Below are 16,513 nucleotides of genomic sequence, written 5' to 3'. Positions count from 1 at the left end.
AATAGGAATGAATCATCGATCTAGGAATAATTGATCAATTGACTTTCACTTAAGATATTTTGGATTGTTAATTGAGATTTTAAGGATTAAAGTTTTTATTCCTCAATTGATCATAGATTACCTAAGACATTAGGAATTGATGATCAAGGGAGAGGATTGTGTTACCAAGACATTGGGCATAATCAATTATGTTTAATCTAATCATGAAACTAAATTGAGTAATTTGTTCCCATACATGAAATTACCAAGAGAAATAGTAATTAGATGAACCATAAGGATCAATCGCTTTTCTTTATCAATTTGAATTTTAAGTCATTTCTTAAGTTTATGATCAAAACTTTGAACCAAGCAAAACTCCCCCCTTTGTTACTATTATATCAATTTTCTTAAGTATGCCTTCAATTTCCATTTGAATTACAACAATCCCTGCGGAAAGAACGATTTATTATACTACTTGACGGCGATTTAGTACACTTGCTAAATTTCTATCAACCACCACCCGTGACGGCTCAAGGTGGAGCTCAGGACCCTAGCACAACAGAGGATGGCGAAGCTTCGGCGTTGATAGGTAGTTCTCGGTGTTGACCGCCACCATTGTTATTTTAATATATATTTTTAAGTTCCACATTGGGTCTCTTAAATAAAGGAGGTTAAAAAATATGTATTAAAGAAGTCTCACATTGTTTAGTGTGGTGAAGCAAGGGGAGACTAAAACTATATATTGAGCCTAGGTTATTTGTTTTTAGATGCACATGTCAGTAAGACTTTACATAGGAAATATTTGCTTTGCGAGAGTGTGATTGTACTAGGGCATTGAGTCAAAGTGAGAAAAGTCAATGTGTTGTAAATTTTTTTACATAGTAATAATTCTCTGGTTAGGGTTTAGATGACGGTCATGATTTTTTTCGTGTTTTTGGAGTTTTCGCATTATAATTTTTTAACCGAGAGTTTGCATGTTATATTTTTATATTGTGATTGTGTTATTTTTCTTCTTCAGCTCTGTTATTTCACAACAAAGAGGTCTGATGATCATCACATTGAACCTTAAACAATCACATAAATGAATTTATACAACATTTTAATCCAAAACCTTCAAATTTCACTTTTTCCATTTAATATGAAACTCTTACAGGTAAAATATCAACAGTTTTATCACACACTTAGTAAAGCAACATATGATACCAATATCTCTTATTCTTGCCACCAAACGAAACCTTATGTCGATGAATATAATTATCCATCATCATCACATCACATGTAAAATAAGCATATTTTATTGAAGAACTTCATGCTAAGGCTTTGATATTTTATGTAAAATAAGCATATAGAGTTTGATATTTTTGTAAAGAATCATCTTCTAATCCCTATGTAAGGCTTTGATTTCAAGACCTCCATCAATGTGAAGAGTTATCATTGTCTTATAAGTCACATTTTTCTTTTCATCATTCAATTTGAATCGAAAACAACCTAATAAAACAGCTGAGAATATCTTCATCTGTCTATAAGCAAAGTCCTTTCCTAGGCATATCCGAGGACCTGCCTGCATTTCAATCAAAATTCAATATTTATAAGCATGCTTTTCCAAAGGAAACTGCATACATTTTATCCACAAGTTGGCATATTTACCAAGTTTGAATAAATAATGTCGGATTTATCTACAATATTTACTTCACGTGCATATGATATATATTTCGCTTTGAATAAATAATGTCGGTTTTATCTACACTATCCCTTAATAATGAGAACATATCATATGCATGTGAAGTAAAAGTTGGTTAAAAGTTAATTGCGAGTACTACATGCAAATCTACTTATGTGATTTGTTTTCATTAATCGTTACCTTAAATGCCATTAATAAATGTTACATTACACATGTCCACATTAAAACTGTACTAACCTGAAAAGCAGTAAACTTGAAAGGGTTTTTTGGTAGAAAAATGCCATTCTCATCAAGCCATCTTTCTGGTTTAAATTCCTCAGCATCATCACCCCATATGAATTTCATCCTCCCCATTGCATAAGGTTGGTAAGACACCATGTCTCCTTTTTTTACACTATATCCATCTGGCAATGTATCATCAGAAGAGCAAATTTTTGCATCCTGCATGAAAAGAATCTTAATAATACTATGGGGGATATGCAACTTGGATCCTCTGCAGTCAAACCTCCACCGTTGGATAATTCTAATGGACGAGAGTATTGCGGTGAGACCTATACTACCCCTTGATAATTTGGGGGTATTTACTCAATTACCAATGAGAACGGGCCACATAAGTAGATTTACATGTGCTACCCATAACTAACTTGCCAGCAACTTTTACTTCACATGCATATGACTTGTTCTCATTGGTTGTGGGGTAAATACCCCCAAATTATCAATGGGTGGTGTAGAAAAAACCGAGTATTACATCTCAGCTGTTAGTTTAACCTAAGATGTTTGGCTAAAGAGGTTATAAAGGATCCAAGGTGGAGGGATATATATCCTATGAAGCACTAACACTAGATATGACATTGACACAGACATTATAATAATTTTGAAAAACAAAACAAAAGTAGTTGAATGTAACTACATGCGTATGTATGTGATGTAGGAAGATTTCTTCTGTATATTATTATTTTAGTTAGATTTAGTTTTATTATATTTTAGGTTGATTTCTTATTTTTATATTTCACCTAGGTTGGTTATTTTTATATTTTAGGAAGATTTGTAATTTTTATTTAGTTAGGTTTGTTGTTTTTATTTTTACAATCTTTTAGGAGATTTGTTAATTTTATTTTTCACTCCTGTTTAAGCTAAATTATTGTAGCCTTGAAGGCAACCTTTTGATTTAATAAAAATTCAGAGATTTTTCTCAAATTTGGTGGATTCCAAATTACTCTTTTTCGGTGGACTCCGAAACCTTATTTTGACAAGTTTGTGTTTGCGGCTTGTCTTTATCCATTAGGTTTAGCGTTTTGCTAACCTAGCGCTTCCGTACTGCGTCAGTTGGTAGCAGGTTTCTCCTGTTCTTTTCCTAACGTGATCAGATGGGAGATCAACCGGTGACGAAAACAGAGTTTTACGGTGCCATGACGGCTTTAATCGCGACCATCACCGCTCTGACAACACAGGTGACAACGTTATCCAACAACAACCGACACTACAACAGCAATAGAAACAATAACAACAACAGAAACGGCGCCAACAACTGCAACAACCCATCTACTGATGACTCGAGTTCTGAGAATGAGGAAGTTGTGTCCGAAGAGGGAGGTGAAGAGACTCCAACTAGGATAAAACAAATTGTCTTGTGCAAGTCTGGTGATCCACAACTTGATGTCGACCTACCTGTGGCGGCTCCGTCTAAGCCAAATGTATTTGTGCGAAATCCGACAACAACCTCACCGCCACTAGAACCTCCTGACACTAGGATGCAGGCGGCGACTTCCATCTCAGCAAAACCGCCGCATCACAGCCGTCACATTGAACTCAAGGATTTGCTTGTAGATCGGGTTCAATTCGGGTTTTACCTTAAATCTTATGGTTTAGGCACTAGCTCAAGCATGTTAACTGAGTTGGGTCAAATACCCTTTTGTGATAAATTTCCAATTCTGTGTGCTATCTTTGAGCAATGGAACCCCGATGGTCATTTGGATGTGTTGACACGAGACAGGTCCTCTCACTTCATTCGATGGGATCCAGGAGGGTGGTCTCTTGTTCATTGGAGGAGTCAACCTGCAAAGGAAGCTCTTTATCAAGACGAGAACTCGGGGTCGAGTTCTTTTGAGGTAGAGGAGACTGATGTAGGAGGATTTCTTCTCTATATTATTATTATTTTAGTTAGATTTAGTTTTATTATATTTTAGGTTGATTTCTTATTTTTATATTTCACCTAGGTTAGTTATTTTTATATTTTAGGAAGATTTGTAATTTTTATTTAGTTAGGTTTGTTGTTTTTATTTTTACCATCTTTTAGGAGATTTGTTAATTTTATTTTTCACTCCTATTTAAGCTAAATTATTGTAGCCTTGAAGGCAGCCTTTTGATTTAATAAAAATTCAGAGATTTTTCTCAAATTTGGTGGATTTCAAATTACTCTTTCGGTGGACTCCGAAACCCTATTTTGACAAGTTTGTGTTTGCGGCTTGTCTTTATCCATTAGGTTTAGCGTTTTGCTAACCTAGCGCTTCCGTACTGCGTCACTATGTGATATTGACACGTATTAGAAATCAGACACACATTTAATCTGAAGTCTCGGTGCAACATATATCAACAAAAATCATTAGTTCATGACTGAGGATTGAAAATCATTAGTTCATGTCACCTTCAATGTTAGCCTTACCACAGGAACTGAAGGATAAAGTCGGAGAGTTTCTGTGAGTGTTGCATGGAGATAATTCATCTTTTCCATAGCTTCATCTGTTACACTTGACACAAACTCAGTGCAGCTACTAATTCTTTTTGTGTTTGTTGCTTTTCTCACTTCTTCTGCAGCTTTTTCTTGTACTGCAGGATACTTGCATAGCATATACATGAACCAAGAAAGTGTTGCAGCCGTCGTGTCTTTCCCGGCAAAAAGAAAGTTTAGAATTATATCTCTTAAGTATGTTGTATCAAAATCCTTCACTTCCAGAAACCTTGAGAGAATATCTCCACTTTTTCTCTGCATAGTACAAGTAAAAGTGAAAAATACGTGCGCAAATATTAATAGGGTAAATAAGGTTTTACCCCCAGCAAAATAGGAGAATTTTGCATTACCCCCTGTAAAATAAAAAGTTGTGATTCCCCCTCGTAATATTAAGATTCTTTGTTTTACCTTGACAACATGGATTTGAAATCTTAATTTTGCTGACATGGCAACCATACGTGGCTTTTTTTTTACACATGGCTCTTTTTTTACTGTTTTTATTTATTTAATTTTTATTTTGCCACATATTGAGCTATGTCATTTAAAAAAAATAAAAAATAAAAAACAAAAAAGGGGAAAAACAAACAGCAAGAAACATCAACAATCTTCACAACTCTCATGGGAAGAACAAACAACAAAAAATTAAAATTAAATCAGAATTAATGATGTTTGGAGAACATGTATTGTTATTTTTCTTGAACTTTTAATTGCTAACCCAACCCATATCCTTCACCAAGATCAAAGGAATGAACACGTGAGAGGTAGAGACTAGGAAGGAGATGGATGAAGGAGTTGATTATGTTAGGGTTGTTGTTGGTGGTGGTGGTTATGGAGGAGGTGGAGGAAGAGTTTGAATTGGAGGAATTGTGGAGATGATGATTTTATTTTATTTCGATTTAGGGATTTGAGATGAAAGTTGCTTCCTGAGATTTTATATGAAGGTTGTTTTTTGGAAAAAAAATTGTGGGATTTGAGATGAAGATTTTTTTATTTTTTATTTATTTTAATAACAATGATTTGAAATAATTATAATAATAAAAATAAATAAAAATTCTAAGAAAATCCACATATGCATGCCACATCATAAAAAAAAAAGATTCCATGTCTAGTTGGCGAATTAGGGGGTAATTGAATGAATCTTTATATTACAGGGGGTAATCACAAAAAAAGTTTTTGCACGGAGGTAATGCAAAATTCGCCCATTTTGCAGGGGGTAAAACCCTATTTACCCATATTAATATATTACGGATATAACCAGAAATCAACTTGCATAGTTGTATAAAGTAGACTTACAACAGAATCACCCTTTGAATTCCTCATTTCTTCAATTTTAGTGGTTATTAGCTTAATGAGAAATTCATGTACAATTTGAGCATTCTTTCTTAATGTGGCCTCTGATCCAAGATTGAGAAACTTCTTTATCTTCCAGAAGACGTCAACATAACGATAAAGCGTTAAAGCGTTTGCAGAATCGAAAGCAATGGCGAAATTCTTCCCTTCTTCATTTGTTCCACACATGCTGTCAAGTTCAGTTCCAAATGCAACTTTGAAAATTGAATCCAGTGTTGATTTCATGAAAAGATCCTAGAAAAATTATTAGATAATATTATCAGATAAAAGAAGGCAACATATGTGATAGTGTTCCGACCCCAAGTCCGCCGGGCTGTTTTTATAAGCCATTGTCTGTTATGAGTCTTGTGTATAAGCCCTCACAGTTTGGTCCTTAGTTAAAAGGCGCCTCAGTGGTTTGATGAGCGTAAGTGTTCGTAAACTATATTTTAGCCCCTTGAGGCCAAGAGGTTAATCGACATGTGAGTCAGCGCAGTAGACTGGAGGTTGGAACAAATAGTATTTCCATCGGTCCTTTGTATAGGAAAAAGTTCACCTTTTAAGATTCATTGAATAAATAATAATGTATATAGACCAGATACATTATTTAGGAATTGGATTTCCTAAAGTTGAAATCCTCTATAGTTGTCTGCAGTTGTATTTTTTGTGAGAGAAAAGTGATTTTTTTCAATGGAGAGAGAGAAGACATTATTTTATTAAAAAAATAAACACAATAATTTAGGCTGAATGCAGGAAACTGCACGGAATCCAACTGCAGTGGATCCTACTCCCTCCGTCCCAAAAAGAATGACCCATTTTGAATATATGCACTATTCATATATATTGTTTTGACCATATTTTTCTACTAATAAATAAAAATAAATATTAACATATAAGATGTTGTTAGATTCGTCTCGATGAGTATTTTTAAAATATCAATTTTTTATAATTTTTACTATTATACAATTAAAGATATTAGTCGCCAAAGTTATGCATTGACATGCGTGTTTCGGTCAACTGGGTCATTCTTTTTGGGACGGAGGGAGTAATCTCATTCTTTATTAAATAAATTTGAAAAGGTAAATTGTCTCTTATAAAAAGGGTTGGATATCTTGGTAGGAATATATTTTACTCACTTGGATTTCTATCTTAGTATTAGAATTTGCAGCTTCAGACACTATATTTGCAACTTTTGCTGCATTTGTTCTGAATATTAAAGTACTGAAGTCCCTTAACATCTTGGTGGAGAATACATGACTTGATATCTTCCTTTGTTCACGCCATTTCTCGCCATCAACTGTGAAAATTCCATCTCCTAGTAAATCATTCAAATTGTGGTAATTGTACAACCCCTACATAGAAATTTTTAATTAGAATCAAAATTTAGATTACTATCAGGCTTGGGAAGCAGATTTAAATGGTGAAAGACAAGATCAGAATCTGATGGCAGGCGGCCCAGCAGATTGTGAAGGAGGCTCTAATACTATCTTAGAATTGAGAGTTGAGCTAATTCAACCCTACAAAACTGGTTTGTATGGTTTTGATAACTGTTATGAATCATGGAATCGAATAGATAAAGATCATAGATGTCAGCAAGATAGAGTGCATAAGAGTATTCATGAGGAAGATACTCATAGAAATTCGTATTGAATGAATATAGATTGATAAAAGAATGAGTAAAAATTACAATGAAGTAGCTTATTTATAGAACATATTTGGAGTAACTAACTCACTAACTAACTTTCTAATCTTCTAACCAACTTGGTAACCTATCAACTAACTCTAGTTGATTAACTAACTATTTATATTCTTAACAATAACATTTTGTAGAAGGTGTTTGCTTTTTTTTTTAATGCAAGTAGTTGAATGAGATTTTCCACTAAATATATAAAAAAAAAAAAGACATTTTAGTAAATTTGCTTTATTTTTTACATGAAATCTAAAAAATTAATTGCACTTAACCAACTTATTTTGGCCAAATAGTTAACCAACTTTATTAATGACTATGAAAGTTGTTTTTTTTCTTCTTATAATAATTTTTTTTCTTCCTTATAATAGTGACCGGATGATGTATGTGGCAATTCATTGAACAAATAAAAAAGACCCTTATCAATAGAATCGACATTACCAATATATACATCTAAAATATCCATTCATTCTCTAAGAGTGTGTTTGGAATTTGGATGAGGAAATATTTTGAGATAAAGTAATATTTTTAGGGAATTTAAATTCTTCTATCTAAACTTATCTTGTTTGGATGGTTAATTTGAAGTATTTTTAAAATAGGATTTATAAAGTATATATTTTATGCATGTCAAATTTAAGGAATTTCAAATAAAACCTAAAAATTAGGAATTTGAAATTTCTTCCTCTCAAATGTGTCAAAATTTTCAAACTGACCCCTATGAGCTTTAAAAATTGCAAATAGACCCCTAAAATTTTCAAAAATTGCAAAAGGCCCCCCTTTCTCCTTCAAATTGGTGTTTAATTTTGTAAAAAATGCAAATTAATCCATTTTTCAAATTTAAATTTGACCCAAAACTTTTCAAATTTTTAAAAGTAGCCCAAACTACAATGAAATTTTCTATTAATTTATCCGGACACAAATTTATAAATGAAAGATAATTCAAAGAGATTCATTTGAATTCCTTAAATTTTTAAATGCTTTTTAATTACTCTATCCGAATACACTCTAAAATACAACTCAGAGACATTTGATATTTGGAGTTAAAACTTCGAGTTAATCCAACAAAAACAATATTCACTCCAAAAGTAAAAGCCAATGACAATTATCACCAAAATATACTATAGCCATTTAATAAAGTATAGATATACCTTTCCATAATTGCCAAAATTGGTTTTGAGTATATACTCAACATTACATGGATCTGCAGTATAAACTTCATTTCTGAAGAAGTTAAGCAACCTGTATGTCTTGTACTTTCTTGCAAGATCAGTCATATAATGATGAAGTCTGTTGAAATTCATCAACTGATTAAATACAGTTCCAGCAATAGGATGAGACTTCTTCTTCATGCTATTATTGCTTTTGATCAATTTTCTCAATAGAAATTGAACCAACAAAATAATTAAAGATGCAGACAAAGCTGTAAAAAGATAAGGATTTGATAAAATATCCATGGATAGTAAAATGTTTATGTTCTGGCAGAATTAAATGTTTTTGTTTAGATATGCTTTGATCCTAGAATCAAATTTATAATAATGCATTGCAGATTAGACATATGTCTCCATGAATTTTGGACAGCAATAGCTACCTAATCAGTGCCGCCCCGGCTGCTAAGGGGTGCAAACTATTAAATTTTTGGTCCCTCGCAGACAAGAATAAAATCTATTTAATTTATATAAAAAAGTTGATCGTTCTATGTACCAAAAAAAAAATTGATTGTTCTGAAAAACTCTCAATTGCTCTTACTTAAGATGCTGCCATGTGTCTAAAGTAAGGGCAATTGGTAAGTCAACCACATGAAAAAGACCCTTCAAGTTACAAATAAACCATATGACGGTGACATAACTTGTAACAGCCCGGGCCCCTTTTCTACGTATTTAGTAGGCAATCCCGGCTATCACCTCACGATCTTCTCCACCCCCCTCTCTAGTGGAGTTTTTGCCTTCAGTGGGAATCGAACCACGTACCCTGGGGTTCAAATACGTGTTCAATCCATTCCCACTACCAATTGGGCTACGTAGCTCAATTGGTAGTGGGAATGGATTGAACACGTATTTGAACCCCAGGGTACATGGTTCGATTCCCACGGAAGACAAAAACTCCACTAGAGAGGGGGGTGGAGAAGATCGTGAGGTGACAGCCGAGATTGCCTACTAAATACCTAGAAAAGGGGCCCGGGCTGTTAGTGGGAATGGATTGAACATGTACTTGAACCCCAGGGTACATGGTTCGATTCCCACGGAAGACAAAAACTTCACTAGAGAGGGGGGTGGAGAAGATCGTGAGGTGGCAGCTCCGGGTTGTTTGTAACAGCCCGGGCCCCTTTTCTACGTATTTAGTAGGCAATCCCGGCTGCCACCTCACGATCTTCTCTACCCCTTCACTAGTAGAGTTTTTGCCTTCCGTGGGAATCGAACCATGTACCCTGGGGTTCAAGTACATGTTCAATCCATTCCCACTACCAATTGAGACTCTTTTTCCTTCTTCCAATTTTGGTTCCCAATCTATGACATCAAATTTCAAATTCAATTTTTTTTTCCTCTATTCACTTATTCAAAATTCTATTATATCTTCTACGCAAATTTTCATTTCATTTCCTCTCTCCTCACATCTTCTTTCTTTGTTTCCATTCTTTCTTTCTCTACTCATGTTAAACTACATTTTTTTCTAAAAGTTTGATTAAGTTGCTTGCAGAAAAATTTAAAAATATTTTTTTTCTATCTAACAAACAATAACAACATGAAGAACTTCATCACAGACAAATTACATCAAGATCACGCTTTATGCAAAAAAACCTTTCATAATTCTTTTTCAAATTACATGTAAAATATTTTTTTATTTACAAATATAGTCAGTAAAAAAATCAGTATGTAAAATATTTTTTAAAAATTGGCCATTCTTACTAATGTAAATTTTAACTGATATAAATTTTAACTATAATATATGGAACAAATTATCACCGATAAAAGTTTTAAAATAATTATCATACGTGAGACAAGTTCTTACTAATATAAATTTCAAAAAAAACTATTTTACACGGGATAAATTTTAACTGATATATAAATTTTAAATACGGGACAAATTATCACCGATAAAAATTTCAAAATAATTATCATATGTGAGACAAGTTCTAACTAATAAAAATTTCAAAAAAACTATTTTACATGGGGTAAATTCTATCTGATATATAAATTTTAACTATCATATACAGGACAAATTATCACTGATAAAAAATTCAAAATAATTATCATATGTGACACAAGTTCTTACTAATAAAAATTTCGAAAAAAACTATCTTACACGGCGTAAATTCTAACTGATATATAAACTTTAACTATCATATACTGGATAAATTATCACTGATAAAAAATTCAAAATAATTATCCTATGTGACACAAGTTCTTACTAATAAAATTTTTTTTTAAAAAAAAACTATTTTACACGAGGTAAATTCTAACTGATATATAAATTTTAACTATCATATACTGGATAAATTATCACTGATAAAAGATTCAAAATGATTATCATATGTGACACAAGTTCTTACTAATAAAAATTTCAAAAAAAAACTATTTTACACGATGTATATTCTAACTGATATATAAATTTTAACTATCATGTACCGAATAAATTATCACTGATAAAAGATTCAAAATGATTATCATATGTGACACAAGTTCTTACTAATAATTTTTTGTTTAAAAAAAAAACTATTTTACACGGGATAACTTCTAACCGATATATAAATTTTAACTATCATATACTGGATAAATTATCGTTGATAAAAAACGCAAAATAATTATCATATGTGAGACAAGCTTTTACTAATAAATTTTTAAAAAAAACTATTTTACACGGGATAAATTCTAACTGGTATATAAATATGTTCTATGTAATTGTTTCTTTCAATTTAAATATTTATAATTGCAACTAATTTTGAATACCAAACTATATAGACACATGCGTGTGAAGTTGATTTAGTTCGACTTTTTGCACAGGAAATAAAGTTGAACAAATAAAAAATTGTTGGTTCAATTTTTGTAATTTTTTTATAAGAAATTTAAGTCACAGACCAAACTAATTAATGAAGATCATGTTAGGATGGTTCGATTCAATTAGACTAAAATTTGTGAAAGCTACACCAAAAGAAAAATAAAATTTGTGAAAGCAACAATTAATTAAGTATATTTAAATTTTAAAGTAAGCACATCAAATAAATTATACATTCTTTTTGTCAAGTAGCCCAATTGGTGGTGGGAATTGATTGAACACGTATTTGAATCCCATGGTACGTGGTTCGATTCCCACGGAAGGCAAAAACTCCACTAGAGAGGGGGTGGAGAAGATCGTGAGGTGACAACCGAGATTGCCTACTAAATACGTAGAAAAGGGGTCCGGGCTGTTACACCGATCAAAAAGACGGTTGTTACTACCAGACGGCGAAATGGGTTAACTAGTAGTAGCATAAAAGTGTGGCATTTTGCAGGACAGTTGGAAGGGTGTGCAGTTGCCATTGCCAGTTGGTGCAAACCTTTAATATCACAAGGGCTTTAAAATTGTGGCCCCCCACTGTACCTAATATTTCATACATTTTAAAATAATACCTCTCGTTTCTAAATTATAATAGAAAAATTGCAGTTTCATAAGTATAGCTCAAATGGTAGCTATTGAGGATATTATTAAAGTGATCGGGTTCGAATTTCACATTTCTCCACATTTAATTTTCTCTCCCTCCATAAAAATCTAAAACACTAGAAATACTCTGCATAATGAGCTGCTATGCTTTCCATGTCACCTCACTCATGAGTGATCATGACCTTGGAAATGCATCGAGAGGGAGACCCTTGTCCAAGTGAAGGGTAAACATGACCTTATAAGTCACATTTTGTGTCCCATTTGCCAATTTAAATTTGAAGAAATGAAGAATAGCCATTGCTACTATTTTCATTTGTCTGTATGCAAAATCCTTCCCTAAGCACATACGAGGTCCAGCCTACAATCAAACAGTTGGAAACTTATACACCATAATGTATCATAACAAATATAAAGCAAATTCAAAGGAAAATAAAGGTGCAAATTACATGGAATGCTACAAATTTGAATGGCGATTCGGGTTGGAAAATTCCGTTGTTAATCCATCGTTCAGGACGGAATTCCTCAGCATCTTCCCCCCAAATGGATGACATTCGACCCATAGCATAGGCCAAGTAGTACACTCCGTCACCCTTTTCCACTTTGTACCCATCAGGAAGAACATCAGGTGCATCTGCATTTCTTCCATCCTTGAAAATAGTAGTATATTAAAGATACAATAAAGATAAAGAAGTCTATATATGTGTGAAATGAGATAATCATGGCCAATTTAGTCTTGAATGGTTAAGATTTGTAGCATTCCATGTAATTTGCACCTTATAATTACAATTAGCTTCTCTCACATTCCTACTTAGTGGGACTCTAGTTAGTAGGAAATTATATTTCTACAATGACCAAACTGCGTTGATTATGTTAGGAACATATAAGTTTAAAGATAAAGTTCAACTCAAAAGACTAACAGATTAAGAGTCTCTTGACTTACACTATTTAGGAGCGACTCCCCAATACCAAACTCCTAACAATACATCTATATTTCAAGAGCCGATGTTTTCGGTGACTTTCACTCCGCGACACTTTATTCAATGAAACTACACTCAACTTTATTTGGTCAGAACCCTCAATTGGTCAAAATTCTTCATGAGTATAGTTCTTTTTGAGAATTCAACATTCTCAATGAAACTATATACCATTGTTAGGACTTAGGAGCATAAGGCCGATAATAGAGCCTATCCGGAAAAAATTAGTTTGTTAGGTGAAAGAACCCTTTAATTTATAACTTTATAAGTCTCACCTAACACACTAATGTTATCACTACGGCACAAAGAAAGAATCAAATCATGAACACAAACTTGATAAGTAACATGTGATCAAATTTCAAGATGGTTATGAACAAATTTATAGAAGGTACATACCACAGGAACTACAGGGTACAATCTCAATGTCTCAGTCAATGCTGCATGAAGATAATGCATCTTATCAAGGATAGCATCTGTTAAATTGGCAACAAACTCATCTATGTTGTTGAGTTCACTTTCATGGCTACAAGTGACATCTTTTATTTCTTCCACAATCTTGTCTTCTACGAGAGGGTTCTTACATAACATGTAGAAGAACCATGAAAGAGTGTTTGCAGTGGTATCTTTGCCAGCTATCATAAAGTTAAGAATTATATCCCTCAAATACTTATCACTTATAGTTGTTTGGCTTTGGCCCTTCTTTCCTTCCATTAAAAACCTTGATAGTATATCTTCTTTAACATTCTGAAAAACATAGCAATCACAATTGACTTCAATTCTTTGCAAAAATAAAAAATCAAGATACCACTGCAACTACAATTTAAAAGATTGATTATCATTAACATGATAAATACAACCCAAGTCAACCAATCATTAGTTGTTTCAATGGTGATTGACGCTGGACTTGGTAGGGATGACCACATTTCGATACCCCGCAACTGCGATCGGGAGGGGGCTAGAACCACTTGATGCTAGAACTGACCCCCCGAACCAGATTAGGCGGTCTGGTGGGCCGGATATTGGTGGTGCAAACTAAAACAAAAAAAAAAAAAAAGAATACAACCCAAGTCTTATTTGTACCTTTTGTATTGAGTTACTATATAATGTTTATTCAAATGAAAAATAAACTATACTAAAGGGGAAACAGAAGGAATGGATGAACTCACATAATCTTGGTGAAGTGCCAACTGTTCCTTTTTGGTGTTTATGACTCCATTCACAAATTCATCTATTAATTTCACATTGCGCTTAAGCTTAGCCTCACCACCAATGTTAAGAAACCTCTTTAGACTCCAAATTGGATCAGCATAGCGCCAATAAATTAGAGCATTTGATTCATCAAAGGCCTTCATGAATTCAGTTCCCTCTTTGCTTGATCCCTCTAAGCAATTCAATTCTGTTCCAAACCCAACTTTGAATATTGAGTCCAAAGCACATCTCATTTGTAAGTCCTAAGATAAAAAGAAAATTGTATATAAATCATGATGGTTAATGGATATATGTATATCTTTGACAAAAATAATATATATAATTTCGGTTTTTAGAATCTCGAACACATGCATGTTGTTGTTCGCGGATCGATCAGACTAACTAAATTCAGTATACTTATTTTATAATGCAATAGGCATACTATATGGGTGTTTCTTTTCGCGTCCCCTGAATTACTCACGCGCCCCTTGAAATTCCAAAAATACCCCCTCGCAAGATAACTAGCGAGTGTTGTAGAGAGCAAAAATTTGAAAAACACAGTTCCCCACCTAAGTAGTGAACTCAAAGGGCGTAAAATCTGGAGAAAAAAAAAACATAGTTCGTTACTTAAGTAGCGAACATTTCATCAAAGACAATCGAATCTGAGACCTTAAGGAGGAACACACTTCAAGGTCCCAAATCAATACAACTGGACCAACCCAAGTGGGTTTTCCTTCACCCCTTATGAAAATATTTTTATAAATTCGCTTTAAAGTGTGAGCTCAGTTCGTTACTTAACTAACAAACTGTATTTTTTTAGATGTTCGCCCCTTCAACACTCACTAATTATGGTGGGAAGAGGGTATTTTTTAAATTTCAGGGCACGCGAAAAGAAACACTCGTACTATAAAAAAGTTGAACCCCTATATACATGGTCCCTAAGCTGTTGGACCCAAGGCCTATGTGCCCAGGACCGGCCAGAATATGTATATCAAGTTGTCGAATTCGACTTTCGTTAGATAGAAAAAGTCAACAGAAAAAAAAAATTAGGAAATTATATATAACTACTCACTTGCATATCAAAAATCAGACCCTCATGAGAAAATTCTGCTATAACTTTGACCAATTTGGCTGCATTCTCTCTAAAAACAGAACAACTAAAATCTCTAAGAACTCTTGTAGAAAATTCATAGCTAGCAACTTTCCTCTGCTGCTTCCACTTATCACCATCAACAGCAAAAATCCCCTCACCAAAAAGATCAGTTATAATATCTTGATTATACTTACCTTTAGAGTATTTATCAAAATTGGTTTTCAATACATGTTCAATATTTCTAACATCTATGGTATATAACTCACTATGATTTGGAGCAAGAAACCTAAAAGTTGAATGAGTTTTGGCCATTTGAGTATGATAATCATGGAGTTTGTTGAAGTAGAAAAGTTGGTTGAACACTGTGCCTTTCACAGGTGCATATTTTGGATTTCCTATGGATTTTCCTTTGAAAATTGGCATCATGATGAAACATATGGCTATGAAAATTGCTAGAAAAGAGAAGGCTATGAAAGTCAACAGAGTGTACAAAACATCCATTTTTTTTTTGTTGCTATGAATTTTGATCATAGAAAAAGTAGATTATTTTAAGTTCTATATATAACTATTCTGAGTAATTATTGATTTTGACTGTTTAAAAGAAAACTATAGCATGCTCCAAGGAAATTTGGACCATCCATGCTCTAGACAAAATAACCTCTATTAAATATTGTTGGAGTAATTTTGCAACAAGCCATGATGTGTAATATATAATTAAATAGGTTTAAGTAATTGGAAGGGATTAAGTTTCTGGTAATTTTTCAAAATGACCTCTATTAAATAGGATTATCTCACCGAAACAAGAAAATGGTTGAGACTTGAGATAATCATAGACCATTGACCATTAAATTTGGCAAAGAAGAGTATGAAACATTTATGTGGTGAAATTCATGGCCATAGGAAAATCTACTTACAATAGACAACATAATTATGTAGTAGTTTGTTGGTGAAAAGAAAGTCATTTCGGAACTTACGTTTCGAAATTAGTTAATTTCGGATTATAACTTCCAAAATATCAATTTTTTTATTTAAAAAAAGCCAATTCGAAACGTAACTTTCAAAACTAACTAGGAGTAATTTGGTCAGAATATGGAGCTTTAGGCAACATAGGGGGTCAGAAGAGCAATATTCTGCACCAAGGGCTCATTAAAGTCCAAATTCTGCTCAGTGGGCCTAACCGTAGTAATATACTCCCTCCGGACACAATTATAAGAAGAAA

General features: G+C 33.2%; 2 protein-coding genes across 2 annotated transcripts; both read right to left on the bottom strand.

The window, feature by feature from the left end:
- Positions 1 to 1,076: 1,076 nt before the first annotated feature.
- LOC123897736 (cytochrome P450 704C1-like) lies at positions 1,077 to 9,045 on the bottom strand. The gene is made up of 6 exons (XM_045948481.1): positions 8,553 to 9,045; positions 6,854 to 7,069; positions 5,682 to 5,972; positions 4,323 to 4,643; positions 1,898 to 2,101; positions 1,077 to 1,540 (listed from the first exon to the last, which is right to left on the bottom strand). Exons 1-6 carry the CDS (start codon positions 8,856 to 8,858, stop codon positions 1,358 to 1,360), a joined length of 1,521 nt encoding a protein of 506 aa, XP_045804437.1. The 5' UTR covers positions 8,859 to 9,045; the 3' UTR covers positions 1,077 to 1,357.
- A 2,809-nt stretch (positions 9,046 to 11,854) lies between these two features.
- LOC123900158 (cytochrome P450 704C1-like) lies at positions 11,855 to 15,933 on the bottom strand. The gene is made up of 5 exons (XM_045951485.1): positions 15,274 to 15,933; positions 14,180 to 14,464; positions 13,410 to 13,757; positions 12,486 to 12,686; positions 11,855 to 12,397 (listed from the first exon to the last, which is right to left on the bottom strand). The coding sequence occupies exons 1-5, from the start codon at positions 15,823 to 15,825 to the stop codon at positions 12,215 to 12,217; spliced, it is 1,569 nt and encodes a 522-aa protein (XP_045807441.1). The 5' UTR covers positions 15,826 to 15,933; the 3' UTR covers positions 11,855 to 12,214.
- Positions 15,934 to 16,513: the final 580 nt, after the last annotated feature.

This window comes from Trifolium pratense, linkage group LG7 (assembly GCF_020283565.1).
Source record: "Trifolium pratense cultivar HEN17-A07 linkage group LG7, ARS_RC_1.1, whole genome shotgun sequence".
Taxonomy (NCBI): Eukaryota; Viridiplantae; Streptophyta; class Magnoliopsida; order Fabales; family Fabaceae; genus Trifolium; species Trifolium pratense.
This window is presented reverse-complemented; position numbering and strand designations above follow the sequence as displayed.

Coding starts and splice junctions, on each gene's coding strand:
- LOC123900158 (XM_045951485.1), bottom strand. CDS start 15,825: ATGATCAAAATTCATAGCAACAAAAAAAAAATGGATGTTTTGTACACT. Junction 14,465..15,273: donor GTCTGATTTTTGATATGCAA/GTGAGTAGTTAT, acceptor TTTTTATCTTAG/GACTTACAAATGAGATGTGC. Junction 13,758..14,179: donor TGGCACTTCACCAAGATTAT/GTGAGTTCATCC, acceptor TATGTTTTTCAG/AATGTTAAAGAAGATATACT.
- LOC123897736 (XM_045948481.1), bottom strand. CDS start 8,858: ATGGATATTTTATCAAATCCTTATCTTTTTACAGCTTTGTCTGCATCT. Junction 7,070..8,552: donor ATTTTGGCAATTATGGAAAG/GTATATCTATAC, acceptor ATTTCTATGTAG/GGGTTGTACAATTACCACAA. Junction 2,102..4,322: donor TTTATCCTTCAGTTCCTGTG/GTAAGGCTAACA, acceptor CTTTTCATGCAG/GATGCAAAAATTTGCTCTTC.